Below are 26,462 nucleotides of genomic sequence, written 5' to 3' on the forward strand. Positions count from 1 at the left end.
ATTAGAATATTAGACAATATCGGCTACAGAGATGAATGTCGAAATTCATTCATTACATTAAAAATACTAACCTTTCCTTCTCTATATATCATGGAAAATTTAATATAATTAAAAAATAATCTATCTCAGTATGAAAGTTTTGAAAATGTGCACGACTACAACACTAGGCATAAAACTGATTTGAGTACAAACTACTGCCGCTTAAAAAGATGTCAAAATGGACCAAATTTTTGGGCTGTGAAATTTTACAATAAATCACCACAAAAAATAAGATTTCTACCTATTAACATATTCAAAATCAGGATAAAATATTTTTTAATGAAAAACGCCTTCTTCAGCACCGAAGAATTCCTGCACTGTGATATAAGTTCCTTAACCATATAGCCATTTGTCGTTGTTTGAAATACCCAATTTTAAATTTTACTGCTTTGTTTTTAAATGTGTTCGTCGTCATAACTCAGATGTACTTATAAATTATAAATATTTTTTATAAAAAAAGAAAAAAACTTGTTCTATAAATTGTAAGCATCTATTGTTTATGTAAATATCAATAGATGCCTGACATATACTAATTTTAATAAGTTATTTAAATAAAATAAAAATTAATTGGCGCTCCGGGGCGACTTCATTGATTCCAGTGGCGCATTTGCTTTTTCAGCTGCAGGAAAACCCGGAAAAACCTGCAGCACCACATCATTTTAATTATATGTACATATTGACTTGTGTAAATACTGATGAATGTATAAAACACCAATAAATTATCTATCTAAAATGTATTAGCAGAATTTGATGAAATTCAATGAATTTTTATATTTGTGTTTCATGGCTGACGGCATGCAGGGAGTTGTTTTTGTTTTCTAAAAAACGAAGATTGTTATTTAACAAATCAATATTTATTATTTGTCTCAAGAAACATACATTGCCTATAGAAGAATTACAAAAAAGTTTCGTAAATCAACAGTTTCGACAAACAAATGTAACATTAAAAAAAGGATTGTGGTTTTGTGAAATGAAATTGTTCTGCATTTTTTTAATTTGCTTGAGGAAATAATTGATTTAATATCAGTAGGATCTCAGGGGTTTCAAATTAGATTTTTTTACGGTGTGCCATACAGAAATTAAATTTCAAGTTTATCAATAAATTACACTAAAGAATATTATGTTCAGATATTCAATAGATATAAACGATATCATTTTATATATTATTCCAGTTACTGGAATTTGTTTTCTGGACCCAAATCTAATTGAGGCAAAATAAGCTACCGATTTATACAGGAGTTTCAAAAAATACCGAACTAATAAGTGTTGTATGTTTTGGTTCCGAGTACTGCCACAAAATAAAATTAGGTAACTTTTGAAGTTATTGTTAATTGGTTTTTAGATATTAATTTTGAGTAAAGAAATATTTTCAAGAGGTTTGAAGGTGTTTTTCTTGTAAAAAGCCAATAAAAGAGTTATGCATGTTCAGAATTTGAAAATTATACAGGAAAGGGGAGCAATACATAGTAAATTGTAATCAGTATTTATAAAATATTGGAATATACAGCACAAAGCTCAATTTGTGGGTCGATTCAATTCATACAAGATGTTGTTGATGAGATGTTATATTATACAGGTCGGTCGGTAGCCAAGCGGGTCGGCGTGCGTGCTTTGTTCATTCACTCGAATTGACTGCCGTGTTGGTCGGTGGTTCAAGCCCTAGTCTGAACGATCGATCTTCACTTGCTACCGTCCAACCCGTGTTAGGAATCACACGTTAAAAGGTAAGACCTCGTTAATCCTTAGCTCGCACAAGTTTCGACTTCTCAGGGTTGTCGTTCGTAGGGGTGCGACAACTGGTTAACGGAAAAACAGATTTTTTTTTAAACTTAAGAAGAAATAGCCGTTAATATTACTATGGATAAAGCAATGACATATTGAAGTAAGATGTAACAAAAGATAAATTGGTTATAAAAAAAATGTATCTGTTCATAAAAATATGATTGCATATGGATAGTATTTCAGATCAGTTAACATTTTTTTTATTTGTGGAGTTGAGAATAAAATTCAAAATGTTCCTGATTAATTTGATACGTCATTCTCCATCTTCAAAATATTTGGATATAAAACCATAAAAGGTATAACTTGGGGTTTTGTAATACATCAATGAATAAAACTAAAAGGCTTCGAAAATAGTTTATTTACAATCATCTACAAAACTTATTTACATATCTGTTTACGAAAATGAAACAATTACTTATTCAGAACAAAAATAAATACATTTTATATAATAAATCGCGAGTTTTTAGGACGAAGAACATTGTTGGCAACCAATTTAGATCGCTATGTCATTGATCTAAAGCTTGGTTACACTTACTACAGCTTTATTATAAATAAAAAGTATGTAGCTGTAAAACACTAGAATGTCCCTTTTTATCACATTTAAATATTGGATTCACTTCCAACTATTAGTTGAAAATCGACATGACTTGGGAAATCGATTATGGATTAGTTTGACAATCTTACAAGGATTTTTTAAACGCTTCTTGACGTTCATTCTTCAACATTTTTTCATTAGTCTTGCTTTGAAACTTCAAAAATATATTTTCAGTTATTTATTCGTATTTTATTTGAAGTAATTATTGATTGGAACTATCAAAAGCTATCTCTTGCTTGAGAAAGTTGGAAATAATATTCAGTTCAAACATTGAGATAGTTTCTCTTTGTAGTCTCAATAAATGTATTCATTATTTTTATTGTTTGTTGACAGATTTTGTGGACATTACTTGACGAAAAGTTTGAATAACCCTTTTGCTGAAAAATTATTATTCCTAATATTTACTGAAATGATAATAAGATGATTAGGCGTTTATGCTGTTAGATGAAATTTGAAAAATTAAAATTTTGTTCATGTTTTCATTTGCATTTATACTTTTGGTCAACAAATTGTAACAAAATTCAATAACACTTTATTGTGAGATTTTCAAAAGCAGTTTACAAAACAACACATGTTTCGTCCTTCAGTAGCATCTTCGGGTCTCACAATACTGAAAGTATTGGTAAGAAGTTGAAACATTTTCAAGAAGAGATATATACAGCTATGTGTGAAATTCAGTAATCACATTGGTATATATAGATAGAGTGAGAATGAACGAGGAGTTAAAAAATGTTTTTCAGTTTGAAATATCTTAGTGGCATTCAATTTTTTTCTATACCCGTTTGGCGCCAATAATGAACAATAGTCAGTTTTCAAGACAAACTTTAACACCCCCTATCTCTGAAAAAGAACCATTTGCAGACCAAAGATATATAGCAAACTATCATTATTTTTCTATGCAGAATCACCTCCTAAAGTATGTTGCACTTATTCACTAATACTCCATATAGAGCAATGGTATTTCAAAATTCACGAGTTATTGTACCATAATTTTTAAGCCATGTCAAGTGAAGTAACAGTCGCTACAGAATTTCATGTGAAAAGAAAGTGTGAAGTTCAATTATATCAATTTTGATATTCAAACCAGCCTTGTACACTAATCATTCCTTCTCAAGTCAGTTGCGTTAAAATTGGAAGAGCAATTTTGATATTTGGAACAAGCTCCCTCACACTTATGGGGACTATTAGTGACTTTGAAATACTTCAAAATGGGACTCTTTGGATTCAAGCATTTTTTACCTCTAGAATTACTCTCAGGCTTACTAAGTTTAGGTGAGCTGGCACCTACAGTCTTATCATACATCTCCTGACGGAGCATTTTTTCTATTCGAATCCTTGTCAACCAATCCTGAGACTTCTTTTTGGGAGGGGAGTATGTCAAGTGGGGTGCACTTCCATCCACCACGAAATTAGGTAAGTTTATTGTAGGTGATGAGGTGCAATTAACTTCGCTCTCTTCAGAAATGATTTCCAACCTCGGTAACTTTGTAGGTGGTTCAAAATTTTCATCGGTTGAGCTGGCAGGAAGTTCTTTATGGTGCCAAGTTTCTTCGGTGGATTCACAACTATCACTGAGCGAGCTTAGTTGGCAATTTGCATTAGAGGCATCCGATAATTTTCGCATTTTTGTTGGCGGTTCATAATCTTCCGTACATTCTGAAGAATTACCATTTTCCAATGACTTGGCCAAATTTTCAGTGTTCAAATTTTGCAGATTGTTCAAGGGGGGAAACAATCTTCTAGGGCCAAATTCTGTGTGGAAAACTTTGTTAGCACTCTCCTGTCTGAAAATACTCTTGCGTTTTGATACTTTACTGCCACAATTTTCACAACACCTGGTAGCAGTCATCGTTTTATGACAACTACTGCACTCAGAATTCAGCTTCCTAGGTGTAAGAGATCCATAGTCCCACTCTGACCCTGAGTTTGAACACTTACCACACTCGTTTAATGGCAATACTTCTGCTTCTCCTCTACCGTTTACTTCCCAATCCTCAGGCAGTTCCTCGGGTTCAACAGTCCATAGTTTATGGGTCATATCGTCAGAGCAGGTTATTATGTGAAAATCTTTAGAGCACCAGGAAACACAAGTAACTTCTGCTGAATGTCCCGTTAGTTTAACAATTGGCCTAGACAACTTGGTGTCCCAGATGTAAGCATTCTCGTCACTACTTCCGCTTATCAAGTGTGAACTGTTCTTTGAAAGGGAAGACTTTACATAGAAGGTGTTATTTTGGTGGCCTGTGTATCTCATAACAGGTTCATTGGAGTAAGCTCCTACATTGTAGCAATATATAGTGTTATCCAGACAGTTTGCATATAACTTAATTCCTTCATTATCAATGATGATGCTGCTATATCCGTTTTTAGCACTGATGCCTGGATAGGGGATGGTGGTTTTTGGAGCAGCTTCCCTCTTATGGATGGTATAGTTCTTACGAAGATCCCATATTTTCAGGATCCCATCTCCAGCCCCACAAGAAATCAGAGTATTCGTCTCCTGGAATACTAACCCTGTGACAGATTTGGTCCCCGAGTTTGTAGGAGTGCTGAATTTTTTTCTTGATTTGCTAGGCGTGAACACCCTGGATGTATGTGAGTTGCTTATTATTCCATCTGCCCTACCAATGAAGCTGTTGGTTTCTGTTCTTGTATCCCATAGAATTATATTTCCATCTCTGCCGCCTGTTGCAAATACGTTAGAGTCGTCTTTACGGAAGGCAACCGTTTTAACTGATCTCGTATGGCCACAGAACATCCTTTCAGCTGTGATTTCTCCGTTTCCGATATCGTACATCTTTGAAGTGTGATCGCCTGAAGCGGTTACAAGTTTCATTCTGTCGAACATCCATGCCAGATCGAAGATTGCATTGTTATGTGCGTGTACACCATATCTGAAAATAAATGCTGATTAATTTACTATACAAGGAAATAATTTTTTTTTATTGATAGTGTCAAGTATTAGAAACGAAACACATCAATAAAATCTAAAAAAAAAATTGAATAGACCGAAAGTAGTACTGTAGTACTGATACATTTAAATTAGTTTAAAAGCGATTTTATTTAAATAAATATTAAATAGTTGATAGTAAACAGGGGCTTTCAAATATTGAGAAGTAACTCTATAGTAAAATTCGATAAATCTGAAATACATTCATGAATACATAAATAGTATTTCGAAAGTGGTTGACAATGTTTTCTTGGGAATTTCATTAGTTCGGACTTCCATTGTCTGATATGATTCCACTATGATTCGAAATTTATGAAAGAACAAATAAAAATAAATTGAATAGCTAAAATAGCAATTATATTAAGCAATAAAACCTGAAATGAAAATATAATAACCAAATAAAATAATCAAGATTCAAAATGAAAATGAATAAAAATAAACAAAAAGTAAAAAAGATTTCAAACCAAGTTACTTTACGACGTTTCGATTGTTAGTATCCACAATCGTCTTCGGGTGATGACTCAATCATCATGGTTATAGGCCTCGAGCCCAAAGAAACTATATCGAGCCATAAAATTGATACCTTGATAAATCGACCAGAAGAAAATAAAATATGAAAATCGTAAATATTACAAGCCACTCATATAAAATAAATTTTTATCTTTTCTAGATACATAAAATTTGAATAGAAAATAAAAGTGAATGACTCGCTCCTCGTAGTTATGATAATTACTACGACTTAGTGTCATGGAAAAATTAAAATTTATTTTATAATACAGCCAATAATTAGGTAATGTAGATTGAGACTAGAGTTAGAAGAACCAGCTACATAATGATTTCCTTAAAACTGGTTCTATACAATGACAATTCATGGATTTTTTTTTATAAATATTCCATCGATATGTATTTTTCAGTCTTCAGTTAAGTTTATTCCTAGAAATATAGTTGTCTGTAATTGACTTATGGACTTGTTTCCAGTCTTTGTTAATAAACTGGTCCAGAGTTCTCCGAGACAAAGATACATTTTGTCTCATTTATGATTACTAGTAATGAGCCAAACAGTTGGATGACTGAAATCTTGCTAGGTTTCAACTAACATTGCAAATTCTTCAGAGAGAGTTGAAAAATCCCTCACTATTAAATAAAAATTCATATTGAATGAAAAATACTTCACTTATATTTCAATAATTTACTTGTAAAATTAATCTTTGACTATAATCTCACCTTTCTTTACTTTGAATATCCTGAACAGCTAATTTTCCATCTTCATTTGCTAGGGCCAGAAAATGTTCATTCCCTTCTTGTGGGGAAAACTTGCACGTGAATATGGGAGTGTCTCTAACGAGTTCGTCCTGTTCGCTCTGTGGAAGAAGCTGGCAGTATGAGTTCTGTCTCGTACAACGTAGTCTCTTAATCGGTGCATTAGTATTTCGCCAATATGCTGAAAATTAAATGAATATAATTTCTAATACGCATCCAGACAATTTGGAAAAGTGTTCTTCTGAAGCAAAATGAATTTTTTTTCTGAATGAACAGGCATTTTTTTGCAACAAAAAACTTTATATTTCACTCACAAAATCCACCTTGTTGACTGAATAAGGTTTGTGCGTCATTTAGTAGCATGTCGATATGCGAATAAAGCTCATGTAACTAATAGATGAGTGGTAAATGTTTTAAAACAAAACAAGCGGGAACATGCACAATTAAACAAATATTTATTATTTTATAACCTCAAAATATATATTTTGACACAGAACACGAAATAATTTTTAGTAGAGTTTTCGAGAAAAACTTCTCAACAATAACTGCCTATTATATGCTGTGATCTATTCCACAGAACTTAGCCGAGCGTTCTACCACAGAACACCCTAACTAGTTGTAGTTAGGGTGTTCTGTGGTTCTACTAAGCGCTCACAATGATCAAAATGCTCTATTAGCCTTCCAACTGTTTTTTAAGTAAATAACCTTCCACAATCTGAAAAATAAAATCTCAATCAATAGAGAATCTGTTGAAATGTAATAAAGGGCAAACTGAAAACTTCACCCCGAAAAGTTACTGCCTAATATAAACCACTGAAGATTCCAATTAGTCAGTAACTTGAAAAAAACTAATATTGATACTTAGCTTTCTTTAGTGGTCAACGTTTCGGAAAACATTTTTTTTTATATATCTCTTTTCATTTGTAATATAATGTTGATTACAATTTTACACATTACTACTATTACCTCTTACCTTCGCAAAAGAAATTTTTGTTCCATTTGCCGTTGCTACCGCTTGCATGAATCTTTATATGTTGTTCACAATTTCTTTGGATTGTCCACAAAAAACCTTATTTTTCAGTATACTGTTCCAAGGCATTTTTGAAGACAAAATAATAACTCATAATTCATCATGCAGAATAATTCTCCCACTTGATGTACTGAAACGATGTCCACTACTCGAGTTCTTCGATGTTGATGAGCTCATGCCCACTCCACTGGCTGATCTACTGCGCATCTAATATTCAGAGGCACATTTGGATCTGCCAAAATGTATTTGATTGAATGTTAGAATAAATAAATTTATAACAATTTGACATTCGAGTAGAACGTTAACAATAAATTCGACAGCAAGTATAGCCAACATTGTAATATGATGTCTAGTGTGGGTAATTTTGTAATTTTACAATTTATCATTTGTAACAATCCTCTCAGATCGCCACAGAGGACGATTCTGCCAATAACGACTGCCTCAAAGATGGCACGTGGATGTCGTGGTCGGAATGGAGTCCACAAGAGAGGTTTATTCCAAAATAAAGTTAAGTCGAATGAATATTGAAGTGAAATACGTATTGAAAGAACTAGCGTCCCACTTCGCCAGTAACCAAGCTAGATGTCAAAGGATTCGACGATGTCTTCAGTTCGATAATAAATATGTGTTTAGTGGTTTTGTCGATTTGTGTTATTTTTATGCGAAGGCGTTGCCTTGTGCAAGACCGCTGCGCCCCCGAACGAAGCTTTTGTTCACTATGTATAGGAGGAGCTTGGTCAAATGCGCTCGAATGAGAAGCAAACGTGTCTAGCGCCTGAATGGAAGAAAAAAACCATTATCATAGAGAGAGAAAAGCATAGGTTATGAAATTAGAGAGAGAGGGAATCCTCCAGTCACTCAACTCTACCCTAACCCCTAATAATTTTTGTGACTCTAACCTAACTTACTTCTGAAATAGTTATTCTATATTCAATTTCTTACAGTAAAAAAAGAATAAATTGCAAGTATTTACTTTTTAAAACAATGGTAGTGAGTGTATTCATGAATTATTTCTCTTTCCCGTCATTATTACATTCAACCACTGAATGAGCAGTTGGAAGAAGTAAATATCCTGCTAATCTGTAATACAAACCCAATATGGATCGTCCACTACTGATTGCAGCGCGAAGGTTACTCCTCAAACGAATGTTCTCTGCAAGGCCTTGCGCAATTCCTGAAGAATGTGTTATAAACGATATTGAAAACAATGTTCATAAACCAAGAAATCATCCTGGAATCATGACTCCAAGAACTGTACTCATTCCAGAATCCTTCATAAAAGCCGTGATTAATGCCACCGAAGATTATCCCCTTAAAGCCTTATTAGAAGGAGGTGAAAAACTTGGTAGGCACCTCAATGGAAGAGTACCTCCATTGGAGAAAGAAGAAATTAAAGAAAGAATCCAAAGTATTCAACAGAAAGTTTTATCTCGCTGTGATAATCTTTCCATCAACTCAAAAGATGATGAACATAGATTCAAACAAAGGGTTCATGATAAAGTAAAGAAAATAGTAAGCGAACAAATTTACAACTGGAAACCGATAAAGTACGATGTATACAACTCGTTGCTCTATCTGTTGAACAGGTCGGCTGCTGAATATGCTGTTTTAGTAAAAATACTTGGAGAAATTGAATTGCGGGATAAAGGTTTCAAGCCTCGAAGTTTATTTGACTTCGGGTCTGGTGTTGGAACTGCAACTTGGGCTGCAAATACATACTGGAAGCAGAATATTTTTGAATATTTTAATGTTGATATATCAAGGGATATGAATGATCTAGCTCAAACACTTCTACAAGGTGGTAAATTCACAGGAAAACAGAATATGAAAGGAGTTTTTCATAGACAGTTTTTACCTGCCACTAAAGTAACATATGATCTAGTATTTTCAGCTTACTCTATGCTTGAATTACCATCTCTACAAGCCAGATTAGAAACGGCATTGAACCTTTGGAACAAAACTGAAAAATATCTCATAATTGTGGAACAAGGTACGAATGCTGGATTCAAAATTGTTAATGAAATCAGAGATTTTATTCTTCAGATTGACAAAGAGCCAAATGTAGGAACAGTATTCAGCCCCTGTCCACATGATGATACATGTCCAAGATTTGTGCTAGATGATGGAACGCCTTGCAATTTTGAAGTAACCTATTTTTCTCTTCCAGTAGGGGCTTCTTCTGAATCCAGAAAAGAGCTCTACTCTTATGTAGTTTTAAAAAAAGGAAGACCTGAAGAAATCAATCAGCGGTGGCCGAGACTGGTCAGACCAACTCTTGTAAGGTCAAAACATTCTATATGCAGGATGTGCTCAGCCAGAGGAAAACTAGGAGAAGTGATATTCACAGCTTCTAAACATGGAAAGTCAATGTACCATTGTGCGAGAGCCTCAAAATGGGGCGATCTTTTACCTGTTAAAATCCAAGATACAGTAGAGGATGTAGATTGTGATACAACAGATCAAAATTGAAGTGAACAGTTTGGTTTTATTACACATGTGTTATTGTAATTCAATAATATCAGTTGTGACTGAATGTATATTTTTGGACAGTTTTCAGAGATTATAATATGTTCAATGTTGGTGGAGAAATGAGAATAATAATTCATTCTTAGCTCATTGTATCTACTTATTGCATATGATTCTTGAACATCATGGTATGGATAGTCGTTAATGATGCTGGCATACTCTCCATATGTATCGGAAACTGGGCTTGATCATACAATTTTGGTAAATAAAAAAATCTAAACGTTTAGTCATTATTTCCCTTGGCAGAGTTTAGCAGTTTTTTTAAAACTTATGCTCGAAAGATAATAAAGAAAACTGTTTTAAATATTCTTTAGTATTATTATATAAAATAAAGGCTGTATAAAAATTGTTTGGTTTTATGATGAAGAATAGAATATTCATGCTACACCTGGCTTCAATAGGAGATATTGAGGTGGGTAGTTGTTTTTTTTCCGAGCTTACGAATGAATTAAGTCAGATGCAACATCTTTCAGCAGTGGTGTTAGGATACCCCTGCTGGGTTAGGTGTCATCTATGAAGGTAAGAGTTCTTATTTATGCCTAATCCTAAGGTGTGTATATTTCTGTATCGGAAGGATGTATGATACTGAACACTAATGGAACTTTTGAGATACTGGACACTCCCTCATAGAAAGTATTGTCATGATTATGCGGAATTCTGGCGAGATGAGCCTACTTTTCCTAGCTACTAGCAGTACCTCATATGTAACTTACATAAACCACTGACGTGGTTAGTAAAACATTAAGAGAACAATTTACAAATTTATTGATTCTTTTCGACAAAAAACGTTGATTATTTTTGGCAACAAAGTTATTTTCACTGGTTTAACTTCATATTCTTCATTGTCAATAGAAAACCAAACTTCCTTTTCTTGTACCTTGGGATTAATGTTGACTGTTTTTGCTTCAATTACTTCGCTAACGTCTTTCTTTTCACCTTTTTCTAGTTTGAAGCCGTTCTTAAGAAAATCTAAGTATTGCACTTTCTCTGGTCCGATTTCCATTACCAACTTTGGAACCTCGTTTGACTTTGATAAATCAGGCATAATGTTAAGTGTTGATAATGCTAGATCCGCAGTCATGATTTTTTTCTCGTGAGATTTGTTGCATTCAGGATTGTTAATAGCTAAATATTTAGCCTGAGGATGCTCTTCTTTGACGAATCTAGAAAAAAACGCCCGTATGTATAACCTAGCTTCCAGCTAGTGGAATATAAAATTACAGAATCTCAAGTGAAAAGACATTTATTGTAGTTGTTTTTATTTCTTTCAATAATTATTGAAAATGAAGAATATTTTCACAATAATAGCATACCATTCATGAAATTTAGTACCTACCTGGAAAACCAACCATTTTTAGGTGTTATTTGTGGTTGTTTGTAGCAATTAGAGCAACCCTGACAAGGGGTACTGTAGCTGATTACAGCTTCACAATTCCATGATAGCTTACTCTTAAACCTAGAAAACAAATGCAGTTGCTTAGTAAAGCTTAATGCATGAGCTTCGTTCCAGTATATAATTACAAATAAGCAAAGGCAACTATAAATCATAGACTGTTTTCTGGACATGAGAAGAATGAATTAAATGACAGAAAGACGTCACAAGTAAATTTAAAAAAGGAATCAGAAAAATATAGTGGAAAATAGATACACAATAGTACCAATCGTATAATTATAAATAACAATTAATTACTAGGATAATATACTGACAAAATACTGTAGTCTACAGAACATATTGAAATTATTAGAAAAAAAATCAACTGAACATTCTTCATTTACACTTACCCGTTGAAAATATAAGTGGCATAACTCCTGAATGGGCCAAAATACCAATAACTATCTTTTTTCGCTTCTGCATCTCTATAAGCACCCCATTTGAGGCAGCTAACAGCATAAACTGGCTTGTTAGAGGTGTTTTCCTCATTCATTACTTCAATTTTCATAACATCTGCAGGCTTTATTGCTTCTTCAATTACAGCCATTGTTGCCTCTGCTAATGCTCTCACTTTTTCATGTTTATCACCTTGGGAGAAATACACTTTTGCAACTGTATTTGTTCTTCCAAGAGGTAAAATACCTGAAATATTTCAACAATTTCATATAATTGAAACCAGAACATATATCTCCTGACAACATTCACCTAAGGGTATATTGCTAACATTTTCATTAGTTTTTCTTAGAAGTCCAGTCACAACTTCTGATATAGTGCCATCACCCCCTGCAACTACAATGGCATCAGTTCCTGCGATTTCCTCTATCAACTTTTTGGCATGTCCTTCGGATTCAGTTTTTTTAACATCAACAGAAACACCTGCCAGATGTAAGAGTGGTGCACAATATTTTTCAAATTCTTCTGATGCTTTACGTTTATTAGCATTAGGGTTTAATATTACAGTAATGTGACGAGGGTCTATGTTCAGAGGTATCGATTGTTTCCCATATTTAGCAGCTTGTTGGCAATAAAATCTCATCAACTCTTGAGTCCTATAAAAGTATTTTTAAACTGTTCCCAATGTACACAAGACCTAAGAGGTGGATCAATAATTACAAAAACAAGAATGTAATTAACAAAACTTCAGGCTGATTTGGAAATTAACTTACTGTAAATAGTTTTTAGTGTAAATCACTCCATAAGTTATCAAAGCCGTGGCAAATGCTGATTTTTTCCAATGGTTTCTGATGGTTTTGGCTGTTTTAACAATAACTAACATGATTAATGAAAAATCTACACCTGAATAAATTTATTGGTAAATCATTATTTTCTAATCAATTTTCTGAATATCAAACTTGTGACAAATTGATATAGGTTAGTTTCTTGGCTGATGGTCTTTAGAGCGCTGGTTTGGTTAACTGGAAAAAAATAACATAGAAGGAGGAAGAAAGTATTCGAAGAGATCATTGTCCTCAGAACTCTGAGTCATTGTCGCAAAGCAGATTTAGTTTTCCTGCAAAAATAAGGACACCCCAAAAAAGTTTCAATATTTTTCAATATATAAATGAAAATATTTTATGGAGGTACTTAGTTATGGATTTTCATCAAGTATCGGCCGATTCCATCATATATCAGTTCAGGGATATTTTCCGGGAAACATTTATAATACTGGTTCACTCACTCAATTTCTTTTTAAATCTACAGTCATTATAAAAAACTGAATTCACACGTTATCTGTGTAAACGAGTATTACAATAAACTGAACAAGTAATATTAGAATGTTGGTGACTATTGGGTTTCTTATGGTAATGACTTCCATGTGTTTGAATTATAAATGATTTCGTTCACTTTTTTGTTCATCCCGAATATCAAAAAACGAAAATGGATGAATATAAAGACAGCATATAACATTAGAGTATCAGAGAAAATGCATCAAATCATCTATGTTTACTAATTAAGGTGGATGAATTTATTCAGTAATATCTATATAATGGTCATTCAACTGAGAAGTTACTCATTGCTCAAACTTGATTTTCATGAGTATAAATGCGCATTAAATTCATTGAATAAAATTACTTGGCTTTATTTGAAACTGTATTACCAATATTCTCTCACATCATAATGATTATGAATGCCGTGTTCGTTAACTTTAAAAACAAACATTTTAAATAAACGATATGATTATTATCATAATATCTATGCAGTTCTCATTTACGAATGTTCAGGTTATTAAATGTTTTGTTTTCCTATTAAAAATAAGTAGATACTTGAGACGATAGAGGCAAAAGTTCAGAAGATAGAGATCTACTCTCTAGTGAAAGCTTGCAAATAGCAGTATCAATGAATGGAATGTCTGGGAGTAATTCGAAGCTGCACTTGTTCACTCTCATGTGTCAACGAATATCCTCATGAAACCTAGAGTCATAAATCGAATTCACCAAGAAAACGCAATGAAATATTCCAATCAAAATTTGAGAATTGGCGGCAAATTCAAAATAACTTTTTCCACAAACCTTATAATGATGTTTACATTTTCATATAACATAGGCTATGAACAAATATACATGTAAAATTACTATTCTCAAAACTGATTTTTATAATGTGGAGTGAATTTGAAAATATTTTCATAATTGTACACAGCAACAAACATGAATCGTTCATTTTCATTACAGTGCATAGCAAAATGAATCACTTTTTCACTATTCTTTCAACCAATTTCAATATTTTTACAACTTCCCCTGTAGAAGATAGAAGCTTATCAGCAAAAGTATTTATATTTACTGCTGGTGCAATCCTGAAAGTTGCAGCTGCACCTTTGAGTTCTCGCATAGCGTCTTCATCTGTTGTATCATCACCAGCAAATACAACTTTTACATCATTTTTCCAATTCACCCCGAACTTCTTTTCCAGAAGCAAAAGGGCCACTTTTCCTTTATTCCAATCTACTTTTGGCCTCGCCTCCAAAGCACAGTGAGCTTTCCCTACTTTGAAGTTCGCTTCCTCTATGATTCTTTGAGCTGTTTGTTCAATTTCGCCTCTTAAATTTTCAGGAGTTGCTCTGAAATGGAAAGTCAGAGTACTTCCTTTATTTTCTATCCAAGCTCCATCCCTTACTACCTCTTTTTCTAGTTTTGCAATCAAGAGATTCACCTGATCTTCAAAATTTTCTGGTAGTTTGTGTCGATATGTAGAACCATCAGGGTACAATACTTCCATTCCATGATTTCCTGCATAGGTTATGGAGTTAAGTCCAACCATATTCTTCACATTGGATACTGATCTTCCTGAGATAATAGCTACGAAGACTTCTGGTCTTTGAGAAAGACTATGTAAGATAGTTTTAGTTTCTGATGGAATTTTGGCCAAGTCCGGATGAGCAACTATGGGTGAAAGAGTACCATCATAGTCAAGTAGTAGTGCGATTTTCGAAGAATTATTTAGATATTCAGTCAAATATTCTTCATAATCATCAAATCCTTTCAACATTCTGTTATATTAAACCATAAATAAAGTGACTGGAAATTTTTAAAATGACCTTTCGACAGAATCATAATTCAAGTAAGTTCACTGATAACGGTTGAAAAGGTCATATTAAGCTTAATCATTATCGCATCTACCATTTTCACCGAATTATTTTTGTTTTACAATCATACGTTACGTAACAAATATTTGGGGGTTATCATGCCAAATACATCTGGCAACAATGTATGAATTACTATTTATTTGCCACATTTAGGAAAGTAAGGTTACATTTCGTTATTTTCAATACAAATATATTGACTTTCATTCAAGGAAAACTTTATGATATAGACTTTTTGTAAAGAACCTTCCTTAATCTGCTTACATTTGGAATGTTACCCTTGAGTAAGTTTGGACAAGTTCGTTACATTAGTTACAATTCCATAAGGACTTGGTATGCCAACCTGGTGAAACCAAAGCCTAAAGAACCACCTTATGAGCATGTAGTTCAAATTGGTGACCCATTATTACGAACTGTCTCTGAAGTAGTTCCTCCAGATTTGATAAAATCCAAAGAGATACAGTTCCTTATCAAACGCCTAAAATACACCTTCGATAAATATAATTGTGTTGGACTTTCTGCTCCACAAATAGGATTGTCATTCCAAATATTCATTGCCGAGTTCAGTAAAAAGCATGCCAATTCATATAGTGAAAAGGAGTTCAGAAATAAAGAAATGACTATTCAACCACAGCAAGTAAGTTTATTTTCTGATTCCCTCTTATAAATTGAAAAATCATTCTATTAGAAATAACAATGATAATAATAATCCATTTTTTTTCTGATTGATTCGGCAGTTACTTGATGAGGATCTATAGTAATTTCAAAAACTACACGTAACGATTTGATCTCCATAAACTTGATTTGAAAAATATTTCACATGTTTCAAATCACAACGTGATTTGAATTCAAATCACTTGACAAAGCTACTGTGTTAGCGAAACATGTGAAATATTTTTCAAATAAAGTTTATGGAGATCAAATCGTGAGGTGTAGTTTTTGAAATTAATCAGCCATTTATTGGCAAATGAGTCGACAGAAACTTAATCTTCTTCCTTATTAACAAATATAACTGGAACTTTTGTCTTAGAATAAATCCACGACAAACACTCTTCCCAAACACCATAACTGGAATACTCTTCTCGATGTGCATTTCATCAACAAAGTAGGCGTCTACAATTTTGTTCATAACAACTTTTACATTCTTGATCATTCTGTTTTTGTTGAAGGTTATCATTGTTTCATTAGCAATTATAAAGCCAAAATTGACCTTACTTTATTTATTTTTTCTTGAGCAGATTTATGGATTGTCGAAAAAACGAAGCTATATGTTAGGCTTATACTCACCCAAATTTGTGAAAAAATTAAATTATTGAGGCACTTATATCAATTCTTCCTCTTTAATGTCTTCATAAAAGCCAAAAAATTCAATCCTTACTCTATCATGAACTCAAAGATGAAAACTTCTCTGCCATACAAAATTTGATTATTGCAAAATATAACGATTGAGGGGTTTTTCACTGTGAAAAAAAATCAGTAATTTCATCAATTGTTGGTGAACCATTATATCTAAGTTTTTCAGCACCAATGTTCAGTTGTGGGATATATAAATCTGACAGTTTTAGGTCATTATCAATCCCGAAATTAAAATTTTGGATTATTCAAAAGTGGTGTTTCCTGAATCATGTGAGAGCGTAAAAGGCTACTATGCTGAAGTACCTAGATACCAAGCTATAGAACTGAAAGGTATCTCAGTGCTGAAATTCTACAAGTCGTTGATATATCCAACAATTTTCTATTATTTCAGGTAGAGACGAGAATGGGGCGGAAATATCCTTCAAAGCTCACGGATGGTGGGCCAGAATTATACAGCATGAACTGGATCACTTGAACGGACGTCTGTATACGGATATCATGAAAGCAAAAACTTTAACGTGTTGTTGCTGGGATGCTGTCAATGAAAGAGGAGGGAAAGTAATTTTATCTTTCAATGCTGATTAGCATTCACTATATTTTATGAAATAATTGAAAAAAACTATGTTCTGATTCAATAATAACATAGTTTATTTAAGACTAGGAACTAGATGTGTAATAAAAGACTGTGATTCTTTTGTAATTTGTCCTTATTTAGTTTCAAAATAAAAATAATTCTTATATATATACATATATATGTATATATATATATATATATATATATATATATATATATATATATATATATATATATATATACACATACATTAATTGAAATTGAATACATAAAAGTAATGTACCATTATCTTGATTTACTACAAAGAATAATGGCTATATTAGCAAAGATTTGCAAAACTTATGAAAAAATTATGTGTTTGAAGTGTGAACCCATGTAGAACCAGTTTGCGGTTCTGCTGCTCTTATTTCATTAGGATAAGTCACCAAGAACAGTTCATGACCATTAATGTACCTGAAAAAATGTTTAGTTAATAAGCAAATATGTCAAATAAATTGAACACTTCATAGTAATACGTTATAGGTGTTGAGCAAACTACCAAACTGTACTATTATATTTTAATATTGGCTAGTGTGCTTCAGTTTTTTCAAAATTTTCAGACAAACGAAAAAGTACTTAAAAAACTAATTTGATAAAACTGGTACATGCATTTGCTATTAATTTGATGTATTTTTCACATCAATAAAACTTGGAACAGAGAATCTGAAAAAGATTCAGGGAACATCAACACATTTCACATTTAACCACAAGAAGTGACAAAACCCTCTTTGGTTCCTGATTTGTCAAGTGTTTTTCCTGTCCAAGAAAGGATTATTTCTTTTCAGTTTTTTGGCAATCTCCTCATTATTTGTAAAATGCATAAATATGTTTTTTATTATATAGTTCATGTATTTTTTTGTACAATCTGAGTTTATGTGATTCGATTGATTATGTCATGTCACTTGAAAACGAAGTAAAGTTGTATAAGTCACACACACACTGGATCAAATAGGTACTTTTAATAGGTACAATAGGTACGTCTAAAGTCAATGATAGACTTGAGTAATTCTACTCTGCATCTAAATATCAAATTAGGTGTTTCTCAACAATTGTTAAAGTCAATGACATTCCTAAAAATGTATTCTTATTAAAGTTTATCTATTTGCCCATATACATCTTGCTTGATAGCAGCTAAGGATGTCATAAATATGTCCGTTAATGCAACAAAGTTGGCAAATGAAGTATTAGACCGGTGTGCTTGTAACAACCTTTGCCAGAATGTTGATAAAACAATTTCAGTACTATTTAATGTTAAACTTGAACTGGAATTCGATGTTCTAGTGAAACTTGGGGTAAAAATCTACTTTGGCTCATCCATTTACAAAATTTTGAGGAATGAAAATTCGTCCATGGCATGTTTCAAATACTGTTGGAAAGGTGAACAGAATTTGATATGCAATTCATCAAATAAGTGGTTCAACCGTACACATGTACAGTAAATTCTAAGCTATGGGTTTCCCTTTTGGATAGCTCCCATTATTCTGCCAGAACTTTTGTGGCACAGAAGGAACCTGATTGAAACAGGTTATCGTGATCACTTTTCATAGAATTTGAACTAACGCCTTTTTGCAAACGTCCACGACAATTCAGCCATATTTTCAATTGTTTTCAACTATGTGCTTCGACTGACAGTATGAAAATTTGAAAATATCGCTTTTTCAACATGGCGACACACTTGCGCTTGTCACATGATTAAAAGGCCTATTTATGGCCAAGCAGTGTTGCCAATTGTCTTATCAGAACTTGCTACTTACTACTGAAGTTGGCTGGGATTGTTTGGTTTCATATAATGAAATGAAACATCACACAATTGCATGTAAAAAACAGTTATCATCATCTGACTTATGGCATCTTAACAGTCAAGTCAAGATCGTGGCTCTTCCAAAGCTGATATTACTCATTCACTCTGATAACCAGGCTGAGCGGTACATGATGTTCACATTAGAGTTTCAACTTGCCAATTCAAAAGTGTGCAAGTCAAAGACAATAATAATGTGACCAAATACAAGAGAAATTGGCGTCTATAATATAATACAACATTTGTTGTATGCAGCCATACTTACAGATTTCTGTTGGGCACCCGAACCGTCCGTTCTCCATCAATCTCCTGCGTCGTGTATTCGGCGAACAACTGGCCAGCCGCTTCCTCGTCTTCGATGTGCAGTTCGCTGCTTAGCTCCTCCTCTTCCACAACCTCTTGTTTCTCAACTTTGGAGAGCGACCGAGACGCCTTCGCGCCGCCCGGACCTTTGTTGTGCGTCCGCTGGTGGCGCTTCATATCGGACCGAACACGGAACGGTTTGCCGCATACGGCGCACGTATGCGGTTTTTCTCCCGTATGGATTTTTCGGTGATTTTGGAGGTAGGACGAGGCGCGGAAAGATTTGCCGCAGAATTCGCACTTGTAGTTGCGCTCACCTGGAAGAGAGGATCGAGGATTCAATCAATTTATATATGGAATCTTAGATTGTTCCCTCTTAACAAAAACCTGTTCTTAGATGTAGAACTTGATATATATATATATATATATATATATATATATATATATATATATATATATATATATATATATATATATATATATATGCATATTATATATATTAAATATAATCACATTCAATATGTACTTGAAAAAATTTATTAAATAAAAAGGTAATATAAAATTGGAAATTGAGTGAAAATAAACTATTTTATAACAAAAATCAAGATGAAAATGATGCTGGGTAGATACAATTAAAAAATAATATGCGTCTTCAAAAAATTAGTAACTGATTTACTTATTCTTTTACTTCAATTGGCCGTGGTGGTAGTGCGCCCGACTCACGATCGGAAGACCGTGGATTCGATTCCTGCCTCGACCAGATATTTATCTCGAGAGAATTTATCTGGTTGAAGCTGGTATGATTCTGCAACCGTGTTAGGAATCACACGTTAAAAGGTAAGGCCTCGTTAGTCCTTAGCTTGCACAAGTTTCTCAACTTCTGAGAGTTGTCGTTCGTATGGGGGCGACAGCTGAGTAACGGAAAAACAGATTTTTTCAAACAGACTTCAGTTTTGACTAGGTCACTCTGGTACTTATGATAGAAAATGTTATATTTCTTTTAGCAAATGAAAACTATGGAAATATATTGTAAATATCTGTTCTATTTCTATAATTGAATAGAACTGGTCGATACTTGATGAAAATCCATATTAAAAAACTAATCAATATAGTTTATTGTATGATTTTCACTATAAAAGGGTTTTACAAAAACCGCGACACGTGTTTCGCTATAAAATAGCTTCTTCAAGCATAAGTTTATGCGTGAAGAAGCTATTGTAAGAAGCTATTGTAAATAGCTTCTTCAAGCATAAGTTTATGCGTGAAGAAGCTATTGTACAGCGAAACACGTGTCGCGGTTTTAGTAAAACCCTTTTACAGTGAAAATCATACAATAAACTATATTGATTAGTTTTTTTTGTTCTATTTCTGGTGTCATTTTCTATATGATATTGTTTGCACCTAGTTTTGATATGCAAATCAAAGATTTTTTGCAAACATCTTTTTTGTAAGATGATGTTATTAGTATAGGTGGACATTTCCTCGAACATAATACCATACCTTAAACAACTTTGACACATAGATATAACCTAACTTTCTGGCTTCATATTGTACACTAGTTGTTGCTACCAACTTCGTTTGTAAGGATTTTCAAGTCTTAATAGATTTTCTAATAGCAGAAAATCGTTTTACAAACTATATATATATATATATATATATATATATATATATATATATATATATATATATATATATATATATATATTGTAGTTACCCAACGTGTGGCAGATACCCAACGGTAAAACAACAACTAACCCAGCTAATGCAGAGAGATTCCATGACTAGCTGGAATCATATTTGTTTGGTCATGATACTCAGACGGTTCACACCATTCTGAAGAGACCATGCCCGGTACTGATGGTTGGTCCGATCGACCAACCGATAGTTGGAGTTATGTGTCTAATAAACGTGAGGATCAGTTTCTAAGGAACACAAAGTTTCTTGCATCTTCCACAATTATTGCAAACAGTATGGTAATTTATTGAGAATATTAGCCCACACCGTCACAGTTCAAAAATTTTCCTCTGTATAGTGCCATTTTTATGCCCTGAGTAGAAGTAGTGTGACTTAGTTCTGGTACATAGTGTACCACACTGGCTTATTATTATTAATGTGTCGAATTTGATTCAGTTGACGATAAAGAAGGATATAGAAAAATACCATTTATGTGTTTTAGATTTGTTGGGCCTCGTATAGTGTCGTCGTTGAGAGTAATGACAATCAGCACCTCAACTTTGTGAATCTTCATTGGGAACAATTGATACTGTGATATCCAGCAAGCATAACTTGACTACTGATAGACAATTTTGTTAAAAGTAACTGAAGTTTATCAGTGAATGTTTTCAAGGGCTATATAAATAAAACCTATTAAGAGGTTAACCTCATTGTACATAATATTGTACAAAATTTCAAGTGACATTTTCTGGATTCTTTTCTTTCGCAAAACTTGTTTGGTAATGGAGAATTCCCAATGTTTTTTATACCTGTTATAGAAAACTACAGTCAACCTGAGACTATGATGCTTACCTGTATGTATTCTGCGATGTACAACTAAAGAGTACTTCCTAGCGAACTCCTTGCCGCAATATTCACATTGGAAGTTCTTCTCGGTTGAATGCAAGGAGGTTATGTGATACTTCAAATCACCCCACTGCCGGAATCTCTTGCCGCAGTGCTCACAGCTGTAAGGCTTGTCACCAGAGTGAAGTCGCAAATGAACCTAAGAGGGATTTGAAAATTTTTTTTTAATACAAGTGAAATTGAAGAAAACACAGATCTTGAATTTTCATAGGTTATCAGTGAGTAATTTTAATTATTATGATTATTGATATTATTCTTTTCATAAATAAATATCTATAATAGAAGAATAGTTTATAAGTGCTGTTGAACATTGAGTTTTACACAAGTCAAGAACATAATCGAAATAAAGTAAAGCTATAATAAATTTAAAAAGTTTACAATTTGAAATAATTTTATCTATTAACATACAATGTTAGTCAATGTTAGATAAAAATATCAGGACAAAATGGTTTAGACTTTCGCGGCTGAGGTTTTGAGTGTCATTATTTTTTGAGTTTGAAAGCCGTGGATTTTTGAAATTTCTTCCTGACGTTTCGCTGTCCGATCGGGCAGCAAGCCATGATGGTTAAACCTCTGAAGAAGCTAGCCACTCGCGCCAGCAAAACGTCAGGAAGAAATTCCAAAAATCAACGGCCGTGAAACTCGAAAAATAATGACACTGAAAAATATCAGGTTTCAATACGTTCATTTCCAGGTTTTTTAATTCATTTCATATATAAAAAATTTTTTGGCATTAATTTCTGCATCATTATATGGAAAGTGAGTAACTTCAACTATGAAGATTGAATTACATGGAAATCTCTTTTTCTCATATAGTAATGGGACTGAAATGTCATAAAATTCCTTCAGGTTGTAGTACAGGTCTTTACAGACTCAAGATAGGAATATCAACCTGCCAGGAACATAAGCGTTATTGATTTTGAAGTGGAGAAATCGTTACAAACCAACCTCACACTTAGGTAAATGAAAAAATATATTTTCAGATCAGAAGAATTTACCCACACACTTTGGATCAAACTCTAACCTTACCTTCAAGAGAAACTTTGAATCTCCAGATGGACTTGTAGAAGTGTTAAGTGAAAAGAATAGTCTTTACCTCATCAGCAACTTTTTTGAATAATTCTGAAGACGATTGGCGTAGTTCTTCCACAAACTTTTCAACTTTGTCTCTGGACAAGACAAATGTCTATTGTCACAATGACAATTTGTGAAAAATTCAAACAACTGAGCTAATTTAATCCCAGCTATAGGAATTTCACTTGATGAAAAGGAAAAAAGTTTTAGGAGAGATACATTATTGTAAAAAAAGCCATTTTGGTTTTCTACTTCTCCATCAAACACAGCACTAAAATTCTTCACAAAGATTGGTTTGTTCTTGTTATTAACTTATAAGTTGTTATCTATATATAAAATTATAAACTTATAAGTTGTTATTTGAAAAATCTATAAAGCTGACTTCAATAAACAGCTCTGCTGAATTCTCACCTTCAAAGCACTGGAAGCAAAGAAACTCTTTCCACACTGGTCACACTGATGGGGACGAATACCAGTATGGCTCCTCATGTGATACACAAGGGAGTTTTTATGAGTAAAAACCCGATCACATTCGACACACTCATGAGTTGACTTCTTCTTGTTTTTCTTATTTATTTTTTTGACCACTGCGAGAGGAGCTGATTCTGAAAAAAAATTGTGAAATCAGTTGTTGAAATTAATAAATATATCTTCTCCAACCTGTATTCCCAGTTGTTGCTCTACAGGTAACTAGATGTTGAAGTAAAATGGCCCTTAGAGGAAATGGCTGATTACAAAAATGACAAATATGGTCACTGCCAGCTTCCAATTCTTTCAAATCTTCTTCCGTTTGATGAAGCTCTTCTTCTCTGTACCATGCTTTAGAATCGTCTTCATCATCATGTGGTTCATTTGTGTCCACCACTACATTTATACCTAATATATGTGATGGTAAAATAAATTTCATCAATAAAAACGAAACTTGACAAATGGTATTCAACACTAACCTTCCATCAAATCCTCAGGTTCGCTAAATTCATCCAGCGGTTCATTCTTGCTAGTGTGTATGTCTCTCATGTGAGCTTCAAAAGTTTTCTGTCTCCTGAATGTTTTGTTACATTCAATGCAGGTCAAATTCAAAAGGCTCGAAAGCAAACTCTCCTGTCTTTCATTTTCAACTGTCTCAGTTTTCTCGGGAGATGTGGTTTTCTTTTCTGGGGCTGTCTTAGGGGGAGAAGTCGGAAGACCTCCACCGCCAGGTTCATAATGTTTCTTTAAATGCTCGAAAAACCTTTAATGAGAAGAAAATGTGAACCAAGACGTATAAACTTAAAATTCTAATATTTAATAGAAAGTTTAATAGTAATTGAAGCTCCATTTATATATTTTGCAAATTGTTTTCTGTCACATAGAGTTCAAAACAAGTTACGAATATTTCTTCTTGGACTGATGTGTCTTCTCAGATCAACCCTTCAATGAACACTTCATTGTGAGATTTTCACAAAACACTTTTACAAAACCGCAACACTTGTTTCAATATACAATGGCATCTTCAGGCGTATCTATACAAAACTAAAACCTACATATTCAATGCTTTTTATATGGGAAATAAATGTTTTGGCTTTCTAATTATTTATCTTGATACAAAAAAATGTAGGAGTCTTCTAAATAAAAATGTGTAGATCATGCAAAGAAGTAACTTTTAGATACAAAACTGGAAGATAAGCTCTCTTGAAACACCTACTTTCACATAAACATACTCAAAAGAAAAATACTTTCAAAACAAATACTTGTTATATGAACACTGAGTTATACAAAAAACACTTTTTCCTGTTCATTTTTACAAATTGGAAGTACCTGAGTTTTATTTACAAAATTAATGTTGAAAATGTGTACCTTGGTTTTTCGAGAGTCTAGATTATTTATGATTCCCATAATTCCAAGATTGAATTGGTTGTAAAAATGTATATATTTAAAGAATATTACTTACTTGAGCTGTTCTGTGAATGGCTGATTACAAATTTGACAGTTAAAGGTATTGACTTGATTGACAGGAGTAATAGTAGTTTGACAAAGTAGTTCATGTTGTGCAAATTCATCGTTAGAGTTGAATGATTGTTCACACAAGTTGCACACAATCTTTCTAGGGGAGGTGCTAGTAACTTTCTTGAGTTTCCTTGAAATTCGTTTTTTATGTGGCAAGCTCTTTTTAGAAGTAGGTTGATCATTTCTAGAAAAAAAAATGAATGAATCATGATTTATTGAATATTTCATATGCTCACCTAAAAGATTCTCTGTCTGAATCAGCTTTTTCATCTTCTTTTTTAATTGGTAATTTTTGGATTTCTTCAGAAAAATCATCATCCACGGTAGCAAATCTGACACCGTCAACTAACTTGGGTAATGATTGCTGTTCGACATAAATATTATCAGAATTGATGATACGCAAAAAGCTTGTACCACCTGATTTTTCACTGATGATTAGGGGTTGATCTTCCAAAATCTTTGCACCTGAATTAGAGAAAATCAATGATTTTATAAGTAAAAATGGTTCTCCATCTGTTCATTCATAAGAAATTGTACAATTTATATGTCAACTTATATGAACTAAACCTAAAACATGCCTAAAGTAGAAGATGCAACAAGAGATGGTAGAGTAGTATCTTGAAGCTGTTGCTGTTTCTGCTGTTGACTAAGCTGTACCGCCACTAAAGCTGCAGCTAAATTTCTATCTTCATCAGTTAAATCTTGAGACAACAGATCTTCAGAGGAATAGCTTACGGGAATGAAATCATTTCCACCCAAGTCAACAACTAGTCCATGTTGCTGTTGCAATAACTCTGTACTTAAAAGCTGGGCATTTTCAGGAACTCTATGGATCATGTATTGAGGTGAATCATTATTTTCGTCAATGACAGCATTTTCCAGGGTTTCACCATCTCTGGAAGATTTGCTAGTATCCATTCTTGGTTCTTGTATCAAAGGTATACTAAAAATTTAAAAACGCCGCCACTGGAATCGAAGATACGTTGACACGACGTTTCAAGGTCATTATTTTACCTGAAAATTCCACTTATTTTATAACTTTGTAGGAATTCTAAGTTATTGGAAAGTATCCTTCAACGTAGTTTCATTTGCGTTATCACAAATATAAGTTATTAGTTTGTCAAAAATTATTAAGATTGTCTGAAAACTAAAATATTGAAACTAAAATTGACAACAACGCACTTTAGCAGTACACAAACGCCATGCTTGAAATTGAAACTAGATGGGTGGAGTGCGTTCATCAACATACTACCTGTAGGGTATTCGAATTCCAATCGTACACGTCAAAAGAAAACTATTGATTGGGAGAGTAACCCTATTATTCGTTCAGTTATTTATTTTATTCACTCTCGAGTATTGTTGTAAGAAATTTGCTGAACGCAAATGTGATTTTGAACATTTTTCAAATCTTAACATGTCGTGGACAGAGCGATATATCCCGCGCTATGGGCATGGCAACCGATTTCTAATTTTATTTTGGGTTCACGTGGCGGTTCCCTACAGCACTGAATATGCATCCTATGCGCTGGATGCTTATTGTCCCAGGAGAAAACACAAAATT

General features: G+C 33.3%; 6 protein-coding genes across 8 annotated transcripts; 2 read left to right on the top strand and 4 right to left on the bottom strand.

Annotated features, from left to right (window-relative positions):
- Positions 1 to 2,163: 2,163 nt before the first annotated feature.
- Positions 2,164 to 7,744, bottom strand: l(2)dtl (WD40 domain-containing protein denticleless). 2 transcript variants are annotated; one of them, XM_074182014.1, is made up of 3 exons: positions 7,600 to 7,744; positions 6,591 to 6,807; positions 2,164 to 5,310 (listed from the first exon to the last, which is right to left on the bottom strand). In XM_074182014.1, the coding sequence occupies exon 3, from the start codon at positions 5,262 to 5,264 to the stop codon at positions 3,513 to 3,515; it is 1,752 nt and encodes a 583-aa protein (XP_074038115.1). In that variant the 5' UTR covers positions 5,265 to 5,310; positions 6,591 to 6,807; positions 7,600 to 7,744; the 3' UTR covers positions 2,164 to 3,512. The 2 variants fall into 2 exon arrangements, with proteins under 2 accessions (XP_074038115.1, XP_023013694.2); XM_023157926.2 differs by lacking the exon at positions 7,600 to 7,744 and adding an exon at positions 6,941 to 7,138.
- Positions 7,745 to 8,434: 690 nt separating this feature from the next.
- LOC111503588 (ribosome assembly protein METTL17, mitochondrial) lies at positions 8,435 to 10,272 on the top strand. The gene has a single exon (XM_023157939.2). It carries the CDS (start codon positions 8,755 to 8,757, stop codon positions 10,123 to 10,125), a length of 1,371 nt encoding a protein of 456 aa, XP_023013707.2. The 5' UTR covers positions 8,435 to 8,754; the 3' UTR covers positions 10,126 to 10,272.
- Positions 10,273 to 10,930: 658 nt separating this feature from the next.
- On the bottom strand, positions 10,931 to 13,065 carry Mulk (acylglycerol kinase-like protein Mulk). Its single transcript, XM_023157949.2, has 5 exons — positions 12,781 to 13,065; positions 12,320 to 12,663; positions 11,965 to 12,256; positions 11,519 to 11,638; positions 10,931 to 11,345 (listed from the first exon to the last, which is right to left on the bottom strand). The coding sequence occupies exons 1-5, from the start codon at positions 12,888 to 12,890 to the stop codon at positions 10,937 to 10,939; spliced, it is 1,275 nt and encodes a 424-aa protein (XP_023013717.2). The 5' UTR covers positions 12,891 to 13,065; the 3' UTR covers positions 10,931 to 10,936.
- A 1,042-nt stretch (positions 13,066 to 14,107) lies between these two features.
- On the bottom strand, positions 14,108 to 15,245 carry LOC111503623 (uncharacterized). Its single transcript, XM_023157978.2, has one exon. The coding sequence runs from the start codon at positions 15,095 to 15,097 to the stop codon at positions 14,300 to 14,302; it is 798 nt and encodes a 265-aa protein (XP_023013746.2). The 5' UTR covers positions 15,098 to 15,245; the 3' UTR covers positions 14,108 to 14,299.
- Positions 15,246 to 15,315: 70 nt separating this feature from the next.
- Positions 15,316 to 17,247, top strand: LOC111503633 (peptide deformylase, mitochondrial). Its single transcript, XM_023157988.2, has 3 exons — positions 15,316 to 15,828; positions 16,757 to 16,877; positions 16,939 to 17,247. Exons 1-3 carry the CDS (start codon positions 15,463 to 15,465, stop codon positions 17,130 to 17,132), a joined length of 681 nt encoding a protein of 226 aa, XP_023013756.2. The 5' UTR covers positions 15,316 to 15,462; the 3' UTR covers positions 17,133 to 17,247.
- Positions 17,248 to 17,415: 168 nt separating this feature from the next.
- On the bottom strand, positions 17,416 to 26,127 carry LOC111503607 (uncharacterized). Of its 2 annotated transcripts, none has more exons than XM_023157960.2 (10): positions 25,916 to 26,127; positions 25,480 to 25,844; positions 25,138 to 25,366; positions 24,846 to 25,085; positions 23,863 to 24,146; positions 23,576 to 23,791; positions 23,327 to 23,520; positions 21,788 to 21,980; positions 19,224 to 19,578; positions 17,416 to 17,574 (listed from the first exon to the last, which is right to left on the bottom strand). In XM_023157960.2, exons 2-10 carry the CDS (start codon positions 25,817 to 25,819, stop codon positions 17,472 to 17,474), a joined length of 2,154 nt encoding a protein of 717 aa, XP_023013728.2. In that variant the 5' UTR covers positions 25,820 to 25,844; positions 25,916 to 26,127; the 3' UTR covers positions 17,416 to 17,471. The 2 variants fall into 2 exon arrangements, with proteins under 2 accessions (XP_023013728.2, XP_023013735.2); XM_023157967.2 differs by having other exon boundaries at positions 25,480 to 25,915; positions 26,084 to 26,107.
- Positions 26,128 to 26,462: the final 335 nt, after the last annotated feature.

This window comes from Leptinotarsa decemlineata, unplaced genomic scaffold, assembly GCF_025532065.1.
Source record: "Leptinotarsa decemlineata unplaced genomic scaffold, Ldec_3_MD MMD2_tig00026328_RagTag_RagTag, whole genome shotgun sequence".
NCBI lineage: Eukaryota > Metazoa > Arthropoda > Insecta > Coleoptera > Chrysomelidae > Leptinotarsa > Leptinotarsa decemlineata.